The 25287-nt window shown below is 42.4% G+C and overlaps 1 protein-coding gene across 1 annotated transcript in view; it reads left to right on the forward strand.

The window, feature by feature from the left end:
- Positions 1 to 1967: 1967 nt before the first annotated feature.
- LOC308287870 (ADP-ribosylation factor GTPase-activating protein 2-like) overlaps positions 1968 to 25287 on the forward strand; it is a 37415-nt gene continuing 14095 nt past the window's right edge. The window contains exons 1-13 of the mRNA XM_080729189.1: positions 1968 to 2062; positions 3871 to 3989; positions 4499 to 4571; positions 5875 to 6006; positions 9716 to 9799; positions 11911 to 12022; positions 13262 to 13318; positions 15648 to 15700; positions 17191 to 17327; positions 18816 to 18947; positions 22541 to 22669; positions 23367 to 23519; positions 24415 to 24544. Of these exons, the coding sequence (XP_080585315.1) occupies positions 1991 to 2062; positions 3871 to 3989; positions 4499 to 4571; positions 5875 to 6006; positions 9716 to 9799; positions 11911 to 12022; positions 13262 to 13318; positions 15648 to 15700; positions 17191 to 17327; positions 18816 to 18947; positions 22541 to 22669; positions 23367 to 23519; positions 24415 to 24544 (1383 nt within the window). The 5' untranslated portion in view covers positions 1968 to 1990. The remainder of the gene's footprint in view (positions 2063 to 3870; positions 3990 to 4498; positions 4572 to 5874; positions 6007 to 9715; positions 9800 to 11910; positions 12023 to 13261; positions 13319 to 15647; positions 15701 to 17190; positions 17328 to 18815; positions 18948 to 22540; positions 22670 to 23366; positions 23520 to 24414; positions 24545 to 25287) is intronic.

Consider the following 25287-nt stretch of genomic DNA (forward strand, 5'->3'; position numbering starts at 1 on the left):
GTGCAGCCAGCAGCTGCACCTCGGGGCTCAGAGCAAAGTTGCGCCGTGTTGGCCTCCTGATGTGTGAGACTACCACCTCGACGAGACGCTGTATTTCAACCCTTGACAGTCTGTATTTTTTTCAGAATAGTCCAGTCGGACAGGGTAGCCAGTGGGCTAAAGTTCTCTCGAGTGAAAGCATTTACATAGGTAATGCGGCTTCGCGCATGGCGACGCTGGATATCAGCATTAATGAACAACTGTTGAGCAGCCATGGTATCATGGTATCACACATGTTTGACTGGGAAACACCTTGATATATAGACAGGCAGGGGTGTAGCACCAAATTCTGGGCCCTGGGGACAAGGATTCACTGTGGGGCCCCCTCAAGGCCTCCTCCACCGTAGGCCCTCGCAACTCAGTCCCACTTTCCCCCCCCCTTGTGACGCCCCTGCAGGCAGTCAATCACTTGATTGTTTCCTGCTGTCCCCACTGAGTTGGGGCAGGTGCAGAAGTGCATGTCTCTTCCTTCCAGGATGACAATATCCCCCTCTACAGGACACAAGGGATCACTGAATGTTAGTTTGATGAGTATTTTTGATTGAATACTTTAGTAAGAAATGCTAACAGCAAGCTGCCCTTTGTACTCAATTGATCGAAACATTGATAATATCATTACTTTTACTCAAGTAAAAACACGTTGGTACCACCACTGAGAACCACTGGTTAAAACAATTAAAAGCCCAAATAAGCAACTACACTTTAGAACAGGGGTCTTCAATGTTTTCAGGCCAGGGACCCTCAATGATGGGGACATGGAGCCTTGTAGGGTGGGGTGGGCCGGCTAGAACATAATATTGTATATTGATGTATACAATTGTGTTTCATATAATCATATTCATACTTTTATTTCAAACATACAAGGTACCGAGTACTAGGGTGGCTGTACCACTGCCATTTCTAAACATACCTTATTAACTGAGGAGAGGACCAATGTCAATAAACAATATGTCAATTGCACAGTAATCATACAAGCAATTCAAAATGGACAGAACCATGATTTATTTTTAACAGAAAAGTGGAAAATGTTTTTAATAATATTTAAAGACAAATGGACATTTTGGGGGGAAAAGGAGAACATTTTTATTTAGCCTATTTATTCATTTTTATTAATCAAGCAATAATTTCACAGACCCCTGCAGTACCTCTGCGGACCCCCTATGGGTCGTGGACCCACTGTTGAAGACCTCTGCTTTAGAAACAATACCCCCGCCTCAAAGACAGCAAACTATAACAACCAATATCTATAAGCAACTTCACAGACAAATAAGCCCAAAGTCACTTATAACTAAATTAGAAGCAGTGCTCTTCCGAGCACAGGTCTCCACCAGGCGTCCTGGTGTTGTTATAATAGGCCATAAGGGTGGCATGTGTTCTTCACCAATCTTAGATAGTCGGAGGCCTTAGGGTTTTTTCGTGCTAATCAGTCTAAAAGCGCCAAATTTTGCACATATGTAGTCCAGGGCTTGCTCTAATGATTTAGCTAGGGCGCCCGAGTCGGCGACCTTCAGGGTCGCCACAGCGGCCAAATCAAGTTGGGCTCCCACCGACTTTCTATACAGGAGGGTATTTAAATAGGATGTGAGGGGTCTAACTAGGGGTTTGGCATGATGCTGAATCCATTGCAATCCATTTGGCAGCGACCGGGCCAACGGCGCCGGAGATTAGCTGGTAAACTGGATGGGCGCACGGACGGACGGACCCACGGACGGATGGACAGGGGTGAAAACATACTCTCCTCCCCATGGGAGATACTTGGCACGTTTGCGAAACGGGAAACGTGTGTGGCACCTCAACTTTGTCAACAGATGGCGCACTTTCCTAACATTCCGCGTTCAGGCCATCTACTTCTTGCTTGGCCTTGTCCTTTTTGCCACTTATCAGGAGCTGTAGTGACGTCAGACTTACGTAAGCGTGCGGGGGGGAAACACCAGTGTACTCACGGGCCAAGATGGCGACGGAACCAAATAAGACTGAGATCCTGACGATCTTCAAAAGACTCCGATCCCTTTCCACCAACAAGGTAGGGCCACGCTCACGCGCAGACAGCCGCGACGGGACGTTTCTGTTCAAACGGCCGTCGCTAGCGTCAGTGCCAGCCTCTGGATTGTCCCGTTTTCCCTGCTCCAGTGCGGAGCTGGAAGCCAGAAGGCTAATGCTAAGGCCCTGCTGTCAGTGTGGAACAGTGGAGCTGCTGCTTTTGAGCCACGTCACTCGTTCTCTCTTAAATGTCTTCATCATCCTGTAATTAAGACAGACCCCTGATCTGATCCCATTACAATCTGTCGGACCCTGATCTAACAACCTGTGTTAGCGTTGGATTAGCCGGGTCTGCTCCCAGATGGTCTGTGCTCCACAATTCCTTTACTGTCTTATTTCCTGTGTCTGTGCGTGCGTGGACCTCTTTCTGTCATGTCTGTCTACATCTGTCTGTCTCTGTCTCTGTCTCTGTCTGTCTGTCTGTCTGTCTGTCTGTCTGTCTGTCTGTCTGTCTGTCTGTCTGTCTGTATGTATGTCTGTTGTCTATATGTATGTCTGTCAGTCTACATCTATTTATCTGGATGTCTGTCCGTCCGCTCCGTCGATCGTGGAAAGTATGAGAATAAAAAGCTGATCTGCGTTGTGAGCTTGTAACTATATATTACTATGTATTACTATTTTCACTATCTGTCTTAGTATCTCATATCTATCTGAGTATCTATTTAGTATTCATCTATCTATCTATCTATCTATCTATCTATCTATCGGGGTGGGCAATATAGGAAAATACAATTTATATCACGATATGTTTCCAAGCTTTTCATGTTGGTTGTTATGGTTATTTTTCAAGTTTAACAGTACAACCACCTACAAGGTAACACAAACTAAAAGTAGGAGGAAGAAGTAACAGACCATTTAGACAAGCGGTCCTCAAAGTAGGGTCCGGGGACTCTCTGAGTTCCTTTTGGGAGGTCTAAATTGACCCTTATAAGAATGTAACTCTGACAGTATACAAATGAAACCAAATGGACCCTTAAGGGTCCATTTGGTTTCATTTGTATGCTGTCAGAGATCAGTCCTATCTGTGTCCAGTTGGCAGACTGATCTCTGTGGGATAAATCTCATCCGTGCTGTGTACTCACCCAATAATGAATTCCTAATACTCAGATATTGTCCTCTAGTTTCATATCCCTTTGAAAATTCGGACAGAAAACGTGTGTTTAGTGAAATATCTCCACTTTTCCACGAGCTTCACATGGACGACATTCTCTGGGCGAGGGGCCCGGAATGACTGAGGAGTGGGGACTGAATACAGTGGGAGGCTCTCTCCATTCCGACATGTCGCCACTCCGAAATTGACTTCCTATTGTCGGAGTGGCGACACTCCCATGGGGGTTCGGTTTAGGGTTAGGGTTAGAGATAGGGTTAGTGTCGGAATGGAGACATGTCGGAAAGGAGACATGTCGGAGTGGAGAGATGCACTCGAATACAGTATATCGAAACTTCCTTTGGGAAGCACAAATGTATAAAGTGGTGTGATTAATTACGCCATGCCAATCGCAACGCACCTATGTTTGTGCTTCCCAAACACGTGTGTTCCCAAAGGAAATTTTCATATGTTCAGGTCCGGACCGGTCACTGACGGAGCTTGTAGATCGGCTACTTTTGGTGAATATTGAAAAAGAACGCACCAAAGAAAGCAAGAAAGCTTGCAATTCGAGTCCCGTTTTACTCAGCATATAGAGGGTGTATGCTTAAAGCAGGGGTGTCCAAAGTGCAGCCAACTATCTCAGTGGCACGATGTTTTCATATCTACAATAAAAAACATTGTGATTTATTCTTTTCATGCAGGCTTGCTTTGACTGTGCAGCCAAAAACCCCAGCTGGGCCAGTATTTCATATGGTGTGTTCCTCTGCATCGACTGCTCTGGAATCCACCGTTCACTTGGGGTGCACCTCAGTTTCATCAGGTAAGCCAGTTATTTTGACATTATTATTTAGCAACCATCAAGACGCCTCAATGTCATTACATCTCAATTGTTGCCATCTCAGGCACTTTTCAATGTGGCGTTGGAAAATAAATAACTGAACAGAGAACGGGCCATAATAAATTAGATGTTCTACTTATTTGTGTCACTGAAGAAAGCCATTTTAGTGTGAACATTTTGGGAATATTGTGTGACTTGTAATGATTGGGTCCAATATTTAGTTCAGTGACCATGGAGCTAAACAATGGTTCAGAAGCTGTGTTCACGTTCACTCTCCCATTGGCAATGAATAGACTCCAACCTGCTTCCGCCTCCTAAAAACGGTCCACCTATGTCACACAGATACCCCCTGGAACCCCCCCTAATTGTCACTTCAATAGCAGTGACAACACGTGTGGGATAGATTGGTAATTGGGGAGAAAAAGGATGCGAATAAAAAGAAAGTTGTTTGTGGTTGTTGAATTTCCATGTTGTTATTTTTTTTCCTTCAGATCGACTCAGTTGGACTCCAACTGGAATTGGTTCCAGCTCAGATGTATGCAAGTTGGCGGCAATGCCAATGCGGTAAGATTACCTACAGAGACACCAAATGTCCAAATATTAGTCTGCATTTGTGATTCAATTTAAATCAGTGGTTCTCAAACAGTTTCATGTTACGGATTCCCAAATTGATATGTACACCCACAGACACCCGTTTGAACATATTTTACTGTTTTTTACCTGATTTTCGAGGCTCCATGAACGCACCATTGGTCCCAGAAATAGGCCCATTACATTTGGATGAACGGCGATTTGTCTTTCCTTCTTTCACCTGGTAAAGAAAAAATATAATGCGACCATCCGTGCTTTTGTTATGTAGGGCTGTCACAATTATTACATAATCGTCTAATCGCAATTATTTGAGGTAATCGCAATTATTTTGCATAATCGTCAATCGTTTCCATGTTGAGAAATTTCAATATAGTTTCAAACACTTTCAACAAGTAGTGGAAATAGCAGATCTACAAGCTCACCATGTGTCGCGATGCGGCACGTTTGAGCTTGTAGATCAGCTATTACGACTATCAATGTTATTTTTTAAGTATAAAGTTGTCAAATATGTCAGTAATTTCTTTGTATATTTAGGTTATGTGTCATAATTACCATGAGCAACTTAAAAGCTTAAAAGCCAAACAGAAATGTAATTGTCAGCGACAAAAACACAATTAAATCGTTAATCGCAATTATTTGAGTGACAATTAATTGTCATGTAAAATGTCATAATCGTGACAACCCTTTTCTTATGGTCCATAAAGAAGTGCTGGTTCACGATCTGGGGATAGATTCCGAGATAAAGCCATTTTCCTGCTGATCATTGCTTCCAACGGTGGTTTACATTTCAGTTTTCTCCCGATGGATTTCAGAAAATGACAGTTTTGGGGGTTCAGTGCCGGGTGCCACAGACGCACGCTACGGTTTACAATAGGAAACGTTATATCCGGACTTAATTCGGGGAAAGGCACCCTGTTTGTTAAGAATTGCCAAAACGTGTTTGTTTTTTTCTGAAATTAGCCGATCTACAAGCTGTGAGCTTGCACATCAACTGCTTTCGAATAGCTGAAGTATAAACTAGGCTTAATGTGGATTTTGATGCTATTTAAGACTTTGTAATTGTAATATTATTTCCGATAAGTCACAGCAGATGCACTCACACTCTCCTGTGTGTGTGTGTGTGTGTGTGTGTGTGTGTGTGTGTGTGTGTGTGTGTGTGTGTGTGTGTGTGTGTGTGTGTGTGTGTGTGTGTGTGTGTGTGTGTGTGTGTGTGTGTGTGTGTGTGTGTGTGTGTGTGTGTGTGTGTGTGTGTGTGTGTGTGTGTGCGTGCTCGCAGAATGCCTTCTTCCGCCAGCACGGCTGCACGACCAATGACACGAACGCCAAATACAACAGCCGCGCCGCACAGCTGTACCGGGAAAAGATACGACATCAAGCCAACGCCGCCTTGTCTAAATACGGCACTGATGTGAGTATCAAGATTCTGTAAAAATACAGAAGCCTGTCTCTTAGGGGTGGGTGATTTGGAAAAATACAATATCACAATATTTTTCCAAGCGGTTTACTGATACACGATCCTATCACGATTCTTGTTCATGTTGGTTTTTATGGTTATTTTTCATGTTACTTAACACTTATGTTGCTATGATTTTTTCTCTTCAATGTCCCACGTTGCCATGGTTACCATAGACTTCCATGTAATTGCGCAATTGTGTAAAAAGTGCACACCCATGCCTAGATGATGCACCACGTTTGTGCACACTGTTCACAGCTTTCAAACAAAAAAAATCCGCTTGGAAATCCGTTCAGGCATTCATGATTTATCAGCCATTATGTTTTCTTCAGATGTAAACAAACATGGCTGCCATGTTTGAAAGAATGGGTTGGTATGGGGGTTAAACATGCAATTTCGCGATCGCGATCATGCCTAATACATTTCTGGAGGTCCAAAAAATGTTTTTGAAAAAAATAATTTTGAAAAAAAGGTACTACCGCTGTTGGCACAGCGGTAGTACCTTTTCAAACTCGGGAAACTCGGGGTTGGCACCAGATGTGTTAACAGTACAACCACATACAAGGTAACAAAAACTAAAAGAAAAAGGAGTAACAGACCATTTAGACCAGTGGTCCTCAAAGTAGGGTCCAGGGACTCTCCGGGTTCCTTTTGGGAGGTCTAAACTCACCCTTACAAGTATGTAACTCTGACGGTATACATTTCATTTGTATGCTGTCAGAGTTGAGGGGAGACCTTGACATTGTAAAGTTTGAGAACTACTGATTTAGACCACTGATTAAATGAATTCTGCAATGAATTTCTGTATTAACAATTCAACAGGATTTTTTTTTATAGGGCTCCCTCATAGTATCACTATATATACACGATATCTCTGAAAAGGCATATCATGGAGACATTGTATCGTCTCAACGATATTTATCACCATATCGCCCACCTACTGTCTCTGTTGTTGTTGTCCACCACTTGATGATGATGATTCTAAAACTTATTGGAACAGAAAAGTATTTTCACGGCTGGTCATTTTGAGAGGTAAACTCAGCTGAAGGTAATAACAATAATAGTGGAAGTGTTTTCATTTACAGTAGGTATTGGTGTATGCCAGCATGGACCTCTCCTGTACATACATGCTGACACACAAACAACTGTGCCATGGCATTGGTCCGAAGGTCCATTAGTCCGAAGGTTCATTAGTCCGAATCTGTTAAGAATACTATGCCTAACCCTAACCCTCACCTCAGTAACCCTAACTAAATTCGGACTAATGAACCTTCGGACTAATGAACCTTAAGACTTATGTGCAGTCCCCGCTTTATTCATACTAGTCCTTACCCGTTCAAAGATATGAGCTCCGAAATGATGTGCAGTGTGTGGGTTATGGGATGTGCACTGTGCACACAGTATATGAGGGATGGAAAGTAACTTTCTGGTGCTTGCATGATAATATGTAGGAGCATCAATGTAAGAAATACCCGTTTAGTTTAAAGGCTACAGAGATACTGTGTACCGATCTACATGACAACATCTGAAAGAGGGCCAGCCAACAACCCCCCCCCCCCCCCCCCCCCCCGCCCACACACACACACGCACGCACGCACACACACACACACACACACACGCACACACACACAGAGCTGGTTAAACATGTTGCCCCATGCTAGATGCAGAATAGAAATGCCTCATGCTAGATGCAGAATAGATAGTAGTTACACCATAAAAATGCTAATATACAGCATATGATTTGTGAAAGTGACAAACGGGCTTCACAGTTATGTCAGGTGTGTTCATATGCTAATGGTGATACGATTTCAGATCAATTGCTCCAGCCACTGAGGAGAAACGCTGTGACAGACAGACAGACAGACAGACAGACAGACAGACAGACAGACAGACACTCAGACAGACATTCGCAAAATTATAGTATAGATATTGTATTATATATTTATTATCTTTCTAAATCACCTTTTCCAAGGGTTCATATTTTAGTAATTAGAGAAGAGAAAAGATGAGTGTTATGTTTTCATTTGCTTTCTATCGTTTTAGTGATTTCTATTGATTTTGATTTCAGTGGGTGGGGGCATGCGTACAAGTTGCTAAATATGTATTTTTAGACACAATAAGCAGGCACATTCTTTATTACTATTTACAGTAACACTACTAGCCCCCATAAGTAACATCTGCCCATGAGAGATTGTGGTGCGATCAATCAAATGTCCTGACACAACGCTGAGGGAGAGCGATAAGGTTGAACGGTGTCCGTTGCTCTAATGCTCTCTGGGTGAGGCGAATGCATGTGAAAGGAGTGCTGGCTGTGTTTTCGTCTTCCAGATGGCTGACATAAGACCTTGCAAAGTGACCAAGTGTGAATTATCTGTGTAATCTTGGCAGATCTATTTCAAAGTCCACATTAAGTCCCAGGCCAGCAGTGAAGTAGGCCAAAAACCGATAGCATCTATAACAAAGGTTAGGTTTTGTCAATTCAGACCTTATAAAAAATATATTGATATCCATGCATAACCTCACCAATCATAATTTGTTACAAAAAATATATCTGGGCAGCCATGTTTGTTTACATTTGAAGAAAACACTATAGCCTGAAGAAAACACTATAGCCTATATCTTTTGAATGCCTGAACGGATTTCCAAGCGGATTTCTTTTTTGTTTGAAAGCTGTGAATGGCGTGCACAGACTGCACACGTGTGGTGCATCATCCGTGCATTATCTGTGCATGACCCGTGCACAGACCTTTTTCACTACCTCTCAAACATTTGTTTTCAATTTCTTTTCTTTTATTTATTAGTTGAATTACTGCCTTTTTAACTCTTTTAGTGCTAAAACCGAACAATTTCGTTTATTTTTTTCAATCCAATACAATTTTTTTTTTTTGCTATTTTACTTACCCTGAGCTGCTAGAAGCGACGTGGGTGGTCCTGGCTCGTCCATCGCTTTCCAACGAGCCATGCTACATGTTGCGATGATTTATTCCATTGAAAATGGTTTAGAATAAAGTTTAGAGCCCCCCCGAACAATTCCGGTTTCTTTTATAAAATGAATTAAATAATCGGAGGCCTCGACGAAGCCTGACTACATTTTTTCGTCCAGGCCGCCTACAGCGATCTCTTTCCACGGGCCCGTAATCGGGTAACGCCGCCGCACCGCGCCGCCGAATCCAATACATTGTCACATCTTTAGAGCTCATTTTCTCTGACCTGTGTTCCTAGGGCAGCGGAAAAGTTTTTTTTGCGGCTGAATAGCTTCAGATCGGTCTTCTAAAAAAAAACAGCCGATAGCTAACTGTTAGCTCACTCCCTCCGGTTCACTCTCATAACACTCATTGCAGTGAAAAGCCAAGCCAGTTCTGCCTGGATACCCGGATGTGATAGTGAAGGCTTATGGGAGAATGTCTGGCACTCTAGCGGCACCTTGTGGCCCCTGGTAGTTATCCAGTTAATAATAATAATAATGATAATGATAATAATAATGAAAAACTAAATGTAGGAAACCAAAACATTCAGGGACCCCTACAAATGTGACCCACAAATGGATCCTGATCCAGTGTTTGGGAAACTAAATGCACTAAACCAACTCCTGGTTCCTCAGTGTTGGATGGGGATAACATTAACACCCCTAACCAGAAAGCCACTGTTGTGCTCTTCCTCACAGCTATGGATCGAGTCCTCTGCCCCCAGCGCTCCCAACACAGCCTCTGAGAAGACCGAGGCCGACTTCTTTGCAGAGCACACACAGGTTGGTTAAAAAATCACACCCGTGTGAACTGAGCGGTGGTTCCCCCCCCCCCCCCCCCCCCTTCCCCCCTGTGTGTGTGTGTGTGTGTGTGTGTGTGTGCGTGTGCGTGTGCGTGTGTGTGTGTGTGTGTGTGCCTGGTCTGGCCTGGCCTGAACAACAGCGCCCCTCCCTTAACATGTGTGGTCAGAAAAGGTTACTGCAGGCTACAGACAGACAGACAGACAGACAGACACGGAGACAGACATACCCACACACACGGCCACGTATAGGAGCGTTGTGACCACCGCTCAAAAAGAAGGGAAAATCTATTCTATCTATAAAGCTACAAGCTATGTTAAGTTGGATAAAATGGCTTCTGCATTACAGCTCATCCGCGCTGCCAATGAGTGTTCCGACGGCAAAAAAAACAACAAACTGTCCTCATATGGAGTGTCGGCCATTGCGTCGCGACTTAGCCTGAACTTATCAAATACATAAATAATAATAAAAAGTAGGCCCGTTGAGAACTTTAACCATCACACTGTTTCGCACGTCACAGATTCAGTACTTGGACTAACAAATATTTTCAGTCTTAAAGGGGAACTCCACCACTTTTAAACCTATGTTCATATAATTGGTCCTCACTCAAAAATAGTAAATACATTTTTTTTTTTTTTTTATATTATTTCTTTTTCCTCAGAGGAGGGTTGTGGGCAGGTCAGAAACCCATCGTCTTGTGACATCATCGATTGCCAATCCAGCTTATAGAAACTGCAGGTTTTCTATTCCTGAAAAGTTGCAATTTTAACTAGTTCAGTGCCAAACGACTTTCAGATCAACTATCTCACTATGGACTTCCCTGCCAAACGACTTAAATCGACTTTTACTTAGAAAAAAAAGAAAAAAGAAATTGATTTTTGATTTTTTTTTTTCTTTTTTTTTTTGGACCCCATTAAATCTAGTAAACATGATTTCAATCGCGATTTTGTATGTTCCACCCCCCATACAACCCCATCTTTCATACAGGGCAGCCATCTTTGCTTACATAACATGTAAAACATAATGGCTATTTTCTCAAGAATGCCTGAACGGATTTCCAATCTGATTTTTTTGTTTGAAAGCTGTGAACAGCCTGCACAAACATGGTGCATGATCTGTGCATGGGCGTGCATGATCTGTGCACTATAAATTACATGGAAGTCTGGAGATTTATGGCAATATGAGCCAAAAAGCCCATATTTAATTGGCAGGGAGCGAGTTAAAGTGGAAGCCATTGTTCTCGCAATAATACAAATCTAAATATTATTTTCAAAAATATTGATTAAAATGTTTTTTTTAGAACAAAATTGTGATATTTTATCATGAACATTAGTGAGGACCTATTATATGAAGACAGGTTGAAAAGTGGTGAACTACTCCTTTAAGTATTAACACTAGTAAGACGCCTCAGGGCGAATAGCGACCGGGCAAGGTCGCGCCATGTCTTGGACCGTCTGACCAGTGATGTACATCGTTACCCATATATGGAGATCCATGTACTGTATATGGAGATATGCTGTGAGACCCCAAACATGGTTACTCAGTTATTCGTTATGTGAAAATCCTATGACATCTATCACATCTGACATCATACATACAATCCCTTTTATTAATTAATTATAAACAATACCCTTTTTAACATTCCAGACTACAAAATCAGTGTGCTGCTTGCCCGATATCAGACATCAGAAAGATTCGATACGGAATCGTATCGAATTAGATGCTTTCATATCGTATATCGTATCGAAGGTGAAAAATCTATATTGCAGCATCACTACCTTTTATGCCCATACATGGAGATCCCTGTCTGAACCAGCCACAGCGCTATCTTGTCACCTGATTATGCCCATATATGGAGATCCCTGCACTGAGTATCTGACATCACTGTGATGTCACAGTGATGTGTCAGGGGAACCACAGTGTCAGGTCTTATCCCTGCTCTGAGTATCTGACATCACTTTGATGTCACAGTGATGTGTCAGGTGAACCACAGTGTTAGGCGTTACACATATACATACGGACAAGCTGTGCCGGTTCTGACTGTAAACTGCGACCTACGGTCGCAATAACGCTATGCTTCTCTTTGTGCTCAGCCTGCTAATGACTGGAGCATGAGCCCTACAAACGTCTCAGAGCTGGACGGCAGCTCTGTCTCTCCGCCCATGACGGATGCACCGAACACGGACCAGGACACCGCCAACTCCCGTGAGTAGGAATCTGTGGGGCAGGGGTGGATCAAGAGGGTATTGCAAGTTGGGCCCCCAAATAATTGGCAAAACACTTTTTTTGACCTGGAACGCATTATTACACATTGTTACTTTTACCATTATTTTATGCTTTAGCTTTTGAAAAATAGCAGATCTACAAGCTCACAGCGCAGCACCGAGTGCCAAGCTGTGAGCTTTTAGATCTGCTATTTTTTTTAAATCGTGGCAATTTGGGCAAGTCTTTGAATATTTTGACTCGATTCTATCCACCTGTTTCCGCGGGAATTTACTGTAGAATTATGTGTGGGACACAGCCGGAGAACAGCTGACATACAAGCTTAATACATGGCTTTAATTGAGAGGTAATGCATTTGTTATACTTGCTTGTAGCCTTCTGTAAGTATCGGGTATCGGTAAATTATCGAGAAATATCCAAATTAATATATCGGATCGAAATTGAAAAACCTTCTAAATCAGTGGTTCTCACACTTTTTCATGTCAAGGACCCCCAAAATTACATGTATTCGGTTTTTCAAAAGAATTACTGCTATTATTTATTTATTTTTAATACGCAAAGCATAAAATAATGGTTAAAGTGGTTCCAGGTCTTAATGGGTTACTGTGTGATATTCTTCAAAGTGAGTTTTCACTGTGATACCATTAAGTAAGAACTTAACTCATTAACTCATTCACTGCCGAAGTAAATAAATAAATGATTCACTGTTTCATAGTTTTTCCTTAAAGGGGAACTAGGGAAGTCTGTGCACTGTGTATACAAACACATTCCCCCCTCCCCTCTATGAAAGGCATCACACAGGTCGTTGTCTTCGATGCTTTCATTGATAAGAGAGATCATTAACGAGCACTTGGCGCTTTTATGGCCCACTCAATAACCGTGTTATTATCGTTTATCGTGATAAGAAACACTCACTATAATCGTATCGTGGAGATTTACATTTATCGTGAAATTGTCCTCCGTCATGCACTGGGATCAATTCACCTTTTATTTGCCGAGCCGCATATGTTCCGCCCGAGAATAATGGATGTTGGAGATATTTTGATTAACGCGTTAATATCCTAAATCGCTATTATTTTGCTCACGATTGTGACATGACATTTTCACATTGTCCCAACCCTAGTTATCAGTGTATGTTGGACATGTAACCACATTTGAAAGTTTGTTTCATTCAGGTTTGTGTCATTCTAATGTGTCATGTATGCCGATTTTTCTTTCCAGAATCAGAGGAAGGGCCAAGTATCGATGGACTGTGCAACTCACCGCTTGCCAACCTGGGTGAGTCTGTCCAGAATGCATTTTTTTGTAAGGCCTGTCACAATTATTACATAATCATCTAATCGCAATTATTTATTCTTTTTGGTGACATTGACTCATGGTGTATCTTGTCCTTTAGAGGACCCCTGTCCTGTAGAGGATGCCATGCGTTTGTCATCAGTTGAGACTTGGACACCCACAGGTGATCGGAGTGCCTAGTTAGGGCTGCACAATTCATCCAAAGCAGTGTTGATAGGGCTGTCACAATTATTACATAATCGTCCAATCGCAATTATTTGACGTAATCACAATTATTTTGTCATAATCATCAATCGTTTACATGTTGAAAAAAAAAGTTCATATTTTCAGTCATTTTCAAAAAATAGTGGAAATGGCAGATCTACAAGCTCACAACGCGTTTTGATAGTATAAAGTTGTTAAATATGCAAGTAATTTCTTTGTAGCTTTGACAGGTATTCCCATATATATAGGCTTATTTGTAGAGCCCGCTGTCCCGAACCGCCTAACCATAACCCCTATGCCCATATATGGGCCCGGCCGACTTCAAACTCGATGGAGTAATGCTGGAAAGTAGGTCGCATCAGTCAATCTCCAAAAATATCTATATAGCCACAAATATCCATATATAAAGTACCCTGATGTCATCAATATGACGTCATAGACTGGCCTGGACTCCATATTTGGGCATGCTTGACACAGAACTCAACATAAATGGGCATAGAAGGGACACAGACATGCAGAAATGTCCATACCTGGGTATAAAAAGGACACAATGTGACTCAGGTACTCTGACAACAGTACAACAGCCTTTCCAACTTGCATCATTCCCGAGCAGGCATAAAATGGGTCCGGATTAAGTGGTTCAGAATATGATGAAATAAGTCTTTGTCACCAAACATAATAATCAATCATCTCTTAACTATAGTCATAATTGTGCAGCCCTATTCTTAGTCATTTGAGCATTGGCTGTCTATACTTGAAAGGCATTGTGTGTGCGTGTGCCTGACACTAACAACTAACCTCACATTCGCAAGCTTTACATTGTGGCAGATAAAGATAGCTTTTCGATATAGCTGTATTGCAGCTCTAGATATGCCACAGCATTTGTTGCTTGTAGTGAAACTAGATGGTTTTGGTGAGAATGGTGTGGTCAAAGCAGCAGTTGTTTTAAAGGCTGACGGGGTGTTTTCAGTAGGACCAGAGGAATGATTAAAGCTCATTTATGCTTTGTCGCAGGATGCTGGCAAGAAGAGAGCTCAGTAGGGATGGGACGACAATCATGATTATCGTTTATAGTGATTTAAAAAAGACACTCACAATAATCGGATCGTGGAGATTTACATTTAGCGTGAAATTATCCTCTGGGATCAATTCACCTTTTTCAATTCAATTCACCTCTATAATTGGTAAAACGGACCTGGAAATAACGTCTTTTTTCACCGTACCAAATCTCTTTGCCAAAAGACAGTTGATCTACAAGCTCACAGCGCGTCGCAACGATCTGCTATATTTTGTTCCGCCCCAGGATAATGAATATTGGGGATATTTTGGTTGTCGCGATAATATCATAAATCGCAATATTTCTTTGGTCACAATAATCGTGACATGACATCGTCATATCGTCCCATCCCTAGTGTGAAGAGTGTAAATGGAGCTTCAGATTGCTCCATTGTTACACACCGGTGGTTTTGAATGAACCTACCCACACCGGCAGTGTCAGGCCGCATTAATGCCTCGCCTGCCGCTCCGATACACCACTGTTCTATTTTCCAGGCGTTGCCGTGCGGTTGAAAAATGGCCGCAGCCGGTGTGTGTTCCCCTTAAGAATTCCATTGCCTGCGTATACGGACAGAAATATTTGTCACTGTAATCATGAAGTGAAATGAGCCAGTGTCATCAAATACTTTTGAATGTTGGTTGTTCTGCTGTAGAACAGTCGGAGCAGCAGGGATGTAGTAACGACATTTCTGCTATTTTTGCATGTCTACAATTATTAAATATGTAAATAATTTCTTCGTATATTTAAGTTTATGCAATTAGCAATTTTGGATTACAAAGCCAAACGGAAATTAAACTTATATTCATATGTTCGCCAACGCACAATTAAATCGTATTGCAATTATTTGAGCAACCCAAAAGTCTGTCCTGTGCAACTAAACATCGTCATCGGTCGCACCAGTGCACCTTAACATTTAACAGGATTGTCTATGTGTCACGAATGTCTACATAAGCGCACCCAGTGCAATCAACTAAAAAGTTAGTCTGGAGCGGAGCCGTGCTTTTTAAAGTGTCCGTCCGTCATTAAGCTGTGTTTCATTTTCCATTCCAGATGTGAAACCCTCTATCATTGGTAAGAAGAAGCCCATGGCTGCTAAAAAAGGGGTGAGTGATGTATTTACTTCATAACACTTGAGTGGTTCCGCTACCGATGCTGGTATCGGCGAGTATGCCTGTCTATGACTGTCATTCCAATACTAGGGATGCACCCATACAGGTTTTTCAATTTCGATCCGATATATTAATTTGGATATTTTTCGATAATTTACCGATACCCGATACTTACAGAAGGCTACATAGCAAGTATAACAAATGCATCACCTTTCAATTAAAGCCATGTATTAACTCATTTAGTGCTCCTGAAATTAACGGATTAAAATGTCCAGCGTGCCTCCCGCAGGCTGCATCCACGACCGTTGTCTTATTTTGAAGGCCAGAAGTCCATAGCGTAAACACTTCCGGTTTGACGTCATCGCGTCATTCACAGGAAGCGGTCATCGTCAACATGTGGTTGTGTAATGGCGGATCGGTGCTTTTCAACATGTGTTATATAAGCGAGAATCTACTGCCATCCTCCCTTTAAAAGTGTTGTTTTGAGATAATGGACATTAAAGATGAGATTCCCCGTCTGCCTCAATGTTATGGGATTACTATTTTGTGCTCGTGGATCCGTGATGATGATGAATCGGCGAGGGCGATCGTGTCAGGACCTTCCGGCACCAACAGGTAATAGAGTACCGCCGTTACAGTAATAGAGTACTTTTCACGAGTATACTCGGGATCGGCATCATGTGCTACTCGAGTGTTTTTCACGAGTATTCTCGGGATCGGCGCTAATTGAGTTAATTGTAGGGTAGGCTTCAGTTCAAATAAGAGTGCAGTCTGTGCAACTGAGTGCAAAATTCAATGGCAACTCGTGTCTCGTCTCTCGTGAGACAAGAGTGGAGGAGCCATGAAACAAAGTTTGCTGGTTAAGATTAAGGGATATCGTTTAATGAATAATTATATACTAAAACGTTTGGTTATGGGCTTACAATTGTGTGATTATATTCACTAGCCCTTACCCGTTCAAAGATATGAGCTCCGAAATGATGTGCAGTGTGTGGGTTATGGGATGTGCACTGTGCACACAGTATATGAGGGATGGAAAGTAACTTTAACTGGTGCCTGCATGATATTATGTAGGAGCATAAATGTAAGAAATACCCGTTTTGTTTAATGGCTATAGAGATACTGTGTACCGATCTGCATGATTTTTGGACAACATCTGTAACAGGGCCAGACTTTTTTTTATTATTACTTTTGATTAGGATCGGTGATGTCGTGTCCGATATCCCAATATGACATAATTAAGTCATATCGGGGGGAAAATTTTTTTTTCGGTGGCCGTAAATGAGTTAAAGGCAAAAATGTTTCACATATAGCTCATCTACAAGATCTTCTATTTTCAGAATAGAACAGTGTTATGCAAAATGTAACGCCTCAACTCTTGGTGCTCGTCGGGATGGGGGTCCACTGTTAAAATATGATTATTTTGGGGGTCACGGCCTGAAAAGGTTGAGAACCACTGTTCTATCTGATCCTGTGTCCCTCAGCTGGGTGCCAAGAAGGGCCTGGGCGCTCAGAAGGTGAGCAGCAAGAGCTTCACCGAGGTGGAGAAACAAGCGCAGGTGGCCGAGAAGCAGCGAGAAGAACAGGCTGCCGAAGCTAAGAAACAAGCTGAGGAGTCCATGTGAGTACAGTTTAAAAAGCTGCCCTGTGACATCTAAAGGAGCTGTAAGGGATATTGTTTAGGCAAATAAGTGTTAAATAGCTCTATGTTGAGATGGTAATCATTGCTATAGAGTAGAGCAGTGGTTCTCAACCTGTGGGTCGGGACCCCCAGGGGGGTCCCCAAATTATTTTGAGGGGTCCCTAGATGATTGACTTATGTGCAACATTGTTTTCTCTCTCAACAGCAAACCAACCAACATAATGTTTAAATGTATAGAGGGTATCTGCATATTTCTAAGGTGACAATTTAAGGACTTTTTTATACCTCTAAAATGACAAATTAAACATTGGCCAAATTGTCAAATATTTGATACAGAAATTGTGAAAATAGCAGATCTACATGCTCACAACGCCTAGCGTTGCGAAGCGTTGTGAGCATGTAGATCTGCTATTTTCACAATAGAACCGTGTTGTACAAAATGCAATGCCTCAAATCTTAGTGCTTGTCAGGGTGGGGGGGTCCCCAGTTCAGATATGATTATTTTAGGGGTCGCAGCCTGAAAAGGTTGAGAACCACTGGAGTAGAGGATAGCACGGGTCTGCCAGGAACCGATTACCCGAGCCGTTCCAGGGCTAAAATATTGACTCTCTCAGGGCAGGGTAGGGTCCAATTGCCCGGGTTTCTTTCGGGCAATTCGGGGCATTCCTAAATGCATTTACCCGCAAGGATCCGAGAGGATCCCAGCTTTCGCTTGTGCTCTGCCTAAGCAGCAACGCAGGCATGCCAATAATCACCATAACCCACACCCTCTCATGTAATATTGCTTAATTATCACCCCACCAACATGGTGACATGTCATGTCCATGTGGTCCCGTCCCCAGTGTCAAAAAGGCTCAATAAAAGAAGAACATACTGTATGACACTTTATGTATATGGGGCTCTTCAAACGAGCAGCGGTTGCCGCAGGGGCTCCCGCTAGGATCAGCAGTGGCCGTGCCGCGGTGAGACACAAACACACTCGCTCCACGAATAAACGCTGCGCGGTATTTCACAAAGATGAACACAATCCAGCTCTCACCACCCGCGTACGCATGCACATGCCCACGGGGATTTCACGGGACTGCGCCCGCTCGCCTCGCCGCCCCAAAACTTCTCCGTGCGGCCAAAATAGCCGCCCGCCTCTCATTGAAAATGAATTACTAGGACGCGGTGACCGCGTATCGTCTGGAACCCCCTTAAATGTTTTATTGTGCCTTGCTCTTTTTGACTGTACACAACAGTATATATGTTTTATTTTTCATACTTCTCTGTAACTTTGTATCCTTAAGCCATTTAGATCAGGTACGCATTATTGCGTATTATTATTTTATGCTTAAACTATTGAAAAATAGATTTTTTTTCGATAGTTAAAGCATTAAATACGTAAGTCTAGGCCTACTGCTGTGCTGCCTCTGGGCGACTGCTTTTCCCCCTTGAGATAATAAAGGTATCTATCTATCTATCTAGTGTGGCCTCCATGCGTCTGGCCTACAAGGAGCTGGAGATTGACCGGAAGATGGAGGACAAGAAGATCCAGAACATGGAGGGCAAGAAGAGAGAGCAGGCCGAGAGGCTGGGCATGGGCTTCGGCCACAGGAGGTAAAAGCTCCTCTTCAACCAAACCAGGGGTTCCCAAAACATGGGGGTAGGGTGGGCGATATGGTGATGAATAACTTTGAGACGATACAAGTGTTGCCCGATCCCGATCACGTGATCGGATCGGCCGCCGATATGGCCGTTTTTATAAGATCGGAGATCGGGGAAAAGAAATCGGGGGAAAAAAAAAAGTTTTTTTTTTTTTTTTTCAAAAAAATATTTTCTGGGAGTACTGAAAGTTACAGGTAAGGTGAATGCGATATGAAATGTAAGCTTACCATAATCACAGTAATCCTTAATCATTTTCAATCATATTCAAGGGCTTTTGGAGAAATGAGACAGACAGAGCACTGCAGAGGGAAGGTGATTGTGTCAGACTCTGTGTACAGCTGGCAGCTGATGCCAATAAGTAGTAATTGGCCCCTTGCTAATGGATCAAAGGAAGGCAATTATGTCTCTCTGCACTGTCAACTAGCTCAGTGGTTCTCAACCTGTGGGTCGGGACCCCCAGGGGGGTCCTCAAATTATTTTGGGGGGGTCCCCAGATGATTAACTTAATGTGCAACATTGTTTTCTCTCTCAACAGTAAACAAATCAACATAAAGTTTAAGTGTATAGAGGGTATCTGCACATTTCGAAAGTGAAAAATTAAGGACTTTTTAATACCTCTAAAATGACAAATTAAACATTGGCCAAATTGTCAAATATTAAAGCCAGAAATTGTGAAAATAGCCGATCTACATGCTCACAACTCCTCGCGTTGCGAGGCGTTGTGAGCATGTAGATCTGCTATTTTCACAATAGAACCGTGTTATACAAAATATACTTCCTCAACTCTTCAGGGTCGGGGGTCCCCAGTTAAAATATGATTATTTTGGGGGTCACGGCCTGAAAAGGTTGAGAACCAAGTGATAGAATGAATAGAATTTTTTTTTCTTCTTAATGCCTTGCCAAAAGATCGGATCGGGAAAGATCGGGATCGAATCGGAAGCAATAATATTTGATCGGTATCGGATCGGGAGCAAAAAAACCCTGATCGGGGCATCCCTAGATACAATGTATATCTACGATATGCCTTTTCAGAGATATCGTATATATTGTGAATCTCATGATACAATGAGGGAGCCTTATGACAACAAATCTGTTGAATTGTTAATATAGAGATTCATTGCAGAATTGAATTTAAACCTGCATTTTGGTCTAAATCAGTTATTATCGTTATTATCGTTTATCGTGATAAAAAACCCACAGAGTCTCTGGACCCTACTTTGAGGACCGCTGGTGTAAATGGTCTGTTACTCCTTTTTCTTTTAGTGTGTGTTACCTTGTAGTTGGTTGTACTGGTAACTTGAAAAACAACCATAAAAACCAACATGAAAATGAATTGTGATTGCGACCGTAGGTCGCATTTACTACCAAAACCTCCACCGGCTGTCCGTGGGTGAGTGAGTGAGTGAGTCAGTCCGTCACACTTTTGCCCTGCTCATATCTCTACAACCGCTGACCCCATCCATGCCAAATTTTGCACACACACTCCTTGACTGCCAAACTACAACCTCCAAGGACCCCCGGAGCCCCAGGGACCCCCAGATGTAAAAAATGACCAAATGTGCAAAAATGACCAAATGACCACCCCAACGGGGCTGCTCACGGGGAATTCCCGGGGACCACCGACTCCTGGTGCTCCAGAACGGATGCAAAAGTGGTGGCGCCCCCAGTGGAGGACCCCCTGCCACTGCAGCGCACATAAAATGCCGTAACTCGGGCTAGGAGCGTCCGGGAGAGCCGGGGCCGGTACCTATTCGTCCGCCAAGGCAACGCGGAGACCCCACCCCTCATTTCTCACATGGCCCTATTCTAGCGCCACCTTCAGGCCGATTTTTAAAACACATTTTTGGACACTGCTCCTACAGTTTATGCCCTAAAATCACGAATATCACTACACAGCATGTCTACACTCATGTCATCAACATGGATCAGGAAGATTTTGGAAAAACACATTTTTGCCCTATTTGTGGAGATAAGCCACCTACGGTCGCTTATCTCCCGATTAGGGAGTCTTACTGCTAATATTGTGTATTGTGATACTGCTTGGAAAAATATCATGATATTGTATCTTTCCATATCACCCACCCCAACATGGGGGCCCCGGGGGCCCCAAATTATGAATTAGTATTAGTATACTTTTGAGTTCCAGATATCTGATGTATAGTATAGTAGTTTTTGAGGGATGGGCAATTAATAGGCCATCATATCATTATCGGATGATGTTGGCCTTAAAATGAAATATCGGTATCGAACCGATATCAAAATAATATATCGGTTTTAGTTTTTTAAAGCCTCAAAAAGGCTTTTGTGTGATGATGAAGGCTGCAGATTATCAGTGTTTTCTGGGCAAGCGTAAAAAAATGTCAACAAGTTGGAACATTTTTAAATAAAACTATTATTCCTTCATTCAATAATGGTGCATACCTAGTTTTGGTATAAAGAGACATTGCTTTTTGAAAATAAAATGTACAGGTGTATGCCATTTTTAGATTGGACAAATATATTATAATTTTAATACAGAACGAGTTCACATTGACATTGGTTTATATCGGTTATCAGCTATAACAGCAATTAATTATATTGGATATTATCGATATCGGCCAGAAGTCCCTAGTAGTTTTGACAAATAGACATGGCACGCCATGATTACATATACATAATATTTATTATGATGATGATCGGCTTGGCTCTTTTTTTCTTTCTTTTCTTTTCCGCTCATCATGGTAGCGGTGGCACTGTCACAAGAGATAATGTTGTTTTATAGAAAAGGAAAATAAATTGGGCTGACAAATAGGAAAATATTCAGACTAGGATTAGACATTTAGAGGTTACGTGTAGGGTTGGAATTATGCAAGATTTATCCGTGGCCTCATGCCAACGTTGCGCACAGAATATAGTCGATCTACAATTGGTCAGCTCGCGTGGTCAGCTTGTAGATTGTCTGTTCTCGGCTTTAAGGGTTGGGGTTGAAAAGGGCAACACATTTTAAAACTGGCTTTCATAAAGTCGCTGTTCGAAAAATGCTGAAGTCCTCATAAGCGGTGGTTCCAAAACATTTTAGCTTGAGACGCAAAGGATAAATAAATGACTTGTCTCCCCAGGACCCACCCTAGTGAAAACAGAGCATGTACGTTGACTATTTAATTATAACAAATGCATAATGCTAACCCTATACTTAACCTCTACATGTCTAATCCTAGCCCGAGCTTGTAGTTTAGATCTACCATGCTTCTTAAATGTATTTTTATCCCTCTAATGAATGGATTTAGTTTATATTTTTGTGGAATTATTTTGATTTCATTTATTTATTTATTCATTCAACTTTTGAGTTGAATGTTGAGTTGAATCTTTAGAGATATTTACTCGTGAACCCTAAAAATGTGTCCGCGACCCGCATATGGGTCCAGACTCCCGACCCACTGTTCGGGAGTGTAGTAATGGAAGTGTGTGTGTGTGTGTGTGTGTGTGTGTGTGTGTGTGTGTGTGTGTGTGTGTGTGTGTGTGTGTGTGTGTGTGTGCGTGTGCGTGCGTGCGTGCGTGTGTCCCAGTGCTGTCTCCCACTCGGTGATGTCAGAGATGCAGGTGATCGAACAGGAGACGCCCGTCGGTGCCAAATCCTCTCCTCGCTCCAAACTGGACATGTTTGACGAGCCTGGCTTCACCTCCGGACCTCCTAAGTACTGAAGCACTGCTTAGCACTTTGACTGCCACCAGTTTTAAACAAACTAATGTAGATTACTGCCAAGGCTTTTTCCTATTGTTTTACCTGATTTTCGAGGACTCTGTGTACACAGCATGTGTCCATTATGTACACGGGAGGTCACGGGAGACAAACGTCTTTTCTTTGACGCGGAAAGGAAAAAAATAGAACCGCGATGATCCGTGTGCAACTTATGGTCCATAGATTATTATTTTTTAACAAAATCTACTGTACTCGTCATATTTAGTCGACTAAAATTACAACTTTGACAAAAATATGACTAAAACTAGGTAACTAAAATATACTGTACTGGTATTTTGTCAGCTAAAATGTTCATGATATTTAGTGGACTAAAACTACAACCTTGACAAAAAAAATATGACTACAACTTGACAAAAATATGATTAAAACTAGGTGACTAAAATTAACTGTACTGGTATTTTGTCTGCTAAAAATCTTCATGATATGTAGTCGACTAAAATACAACTGTGACAAGAAATATGACTAAAACTAGGTGACTAAAATCCGTGTACTGGTATTTAGTCGGCTAGAAGCTAATGATATTTAGTCGACTAAAACTACAACTTTGACAAAAATATGACTAAAACTAGGTGACTCGTTTTTGTCATATTGCCTGAAAATAAATCCAACTGAGCAGTGGTTTTGGTGTTTAGGTACAAGGACAACCCCTTCACGGTGGGAGACTCCTTTGGGTCCGGATGGGACTCGGAGGGCAGTGCAGCCTCCTTCGGCACCTCCTGGGCCCTGGAGAAAGAGCCGCCCAAAGAGGAGCTCACCATCTCTAGTATACAGCCCATCGGAGAGAGGTACATGCACGCACAGCACACACACACACACACACACACACACACACACACACACACACACACACTAGGGATGGGACGATACTCGTTATTACCGTTTATCGTGATAAAAAACACTCACAATATAATAATCGTATCGTGCAGATTACAATTTCTTGTGAAATGATCCTCCGTCATGCACTGGGATCAATTCACCTTTTATTTGCCGAGCTGCATATCCGGTACATTTAAGCCTGCCATTATTTGTTAAAACTGACCTGTAAATAACATACTTTTTTTTTTTTTTTCACGCTCTACCAAATGTCTTTGCCAAACATAGCCGATCTACAAGCTCACAACGCGTAGCGATGCGTTGTGAGCTTGTAGATCTGCTATTCTTTTGGCAAATGTTCCGCCCCAGGATAATGGATCTTGGGGATGTTACCTTTGTGCGTTGTTAGTGTACTGTGGACAGCAAGGGTTAAAGTTTTCAGTCCTGGGGGAATAAGCGGTGTGAATGACAAAGTCGTCAAAACGCTAGTCAAGTGATCTCCAAACTAAAAAGCTGTTATAATTTCAAGATAGGAGTATTTGAATTGGTAAGATATACAACAGAGCATACAACAGAACTTCAGAAGATACTTCTATTAAATGAAGCATGGATTGGCAGGCACACACACATTCAGTGAAGGAAGGCAGGTCAGAACTTACGGGAGACACCCCAAATATTGTCATGTCTCAAAATTCACATATTGGGAGTTGGGACATGGTCTGAAAGAATTCAGTCTTGGGATTTTTTTTTTTTTTGCTTTAACCCCTGGGACAGTCAGTCCCAAAGATAACATTTGATAAACGGATCAGATTGAGCTGCAGTGTAAACGCAGCATTCATAACGGGTGTTTCCATGGTTTTGCTCCAGGCTTCCCAGCAGAAGGAAAGCTGAGGTGACGGCGCCCCCGGTGGCCGAGTCGAGCGAGGCCAGGCAGAAGTTTGCCAACGCCAAGGCCATCTCCTCTGACATGTTCTTTGGTCGAGAGAGCAGCGCTGAGGTGAGCAACCGCTGCTTTCTGAAACTAAACCCAACAAAACACTGAATACACCTAGAAATGTCACAATGATTACATATTATACAACAGGTAGTCAGGCTCTCAATGAAAAACAGGCTCTCCAACAGAGCAGTTAATGAGCACTACTGCACTGTCTCATCACATAAAGAAATCAGCTGCGTTGGTCAAGAGAGCAAGCGTTCTCCCTCCCCCATCCTATGCTAGGTGGCTAGGATAGCAGTTTTCATGTGCAGTTCAGGGACATGGTCGCTAAATGAGGCATTAAAAATGTACACATTCCTATCGAATATCTTAATTACAATGAAATGAAGTTGACGTGTTCTTTTTTTTTTTTCTTTTTTTTTTTAACCCTTTTAGTGCCTATCCCGAACTAGTTCGGGATATTCGGGATCAAAAACAATTTTTTATTTGCTATTTTACTTACCCCGAGCTGCTTGGAGCAACGTGGGTGGTCCCGGCTCGCCCAGCGCTCACCAACGAGAGACGCTAGATGCTCCGACGATTTATTCCATTGAAAATGGTTTAAAATAAAGTTTAGACCCCCCCCAATGTTCACCAAATGTTCATTGTAGGCGGCGCGACGTATTCCAGGGTGCCTATCCCGAACATGTCCGGGATATTTAATAAAATGAATTATTTTATCGGAGGCCTCAACGAAGCCCCGGTCTAGACGTCCATCCTTGGCCGGGACTTAGACTCGGCCATCCACGGGCCGTATTCGCGCT

Source organism: Nannobrachium achirus (genome assembly GCF_963921795.1).
Source record: "Nannobrachium achirus genome assembly, chromosome: 7".
Lineage (NCBI taxonomy): Eukaryota > Metazoa > Chordata > Actinopteri > Myctophiformes > Myctophidae > Nannobrachium > Nannobrachium achirus.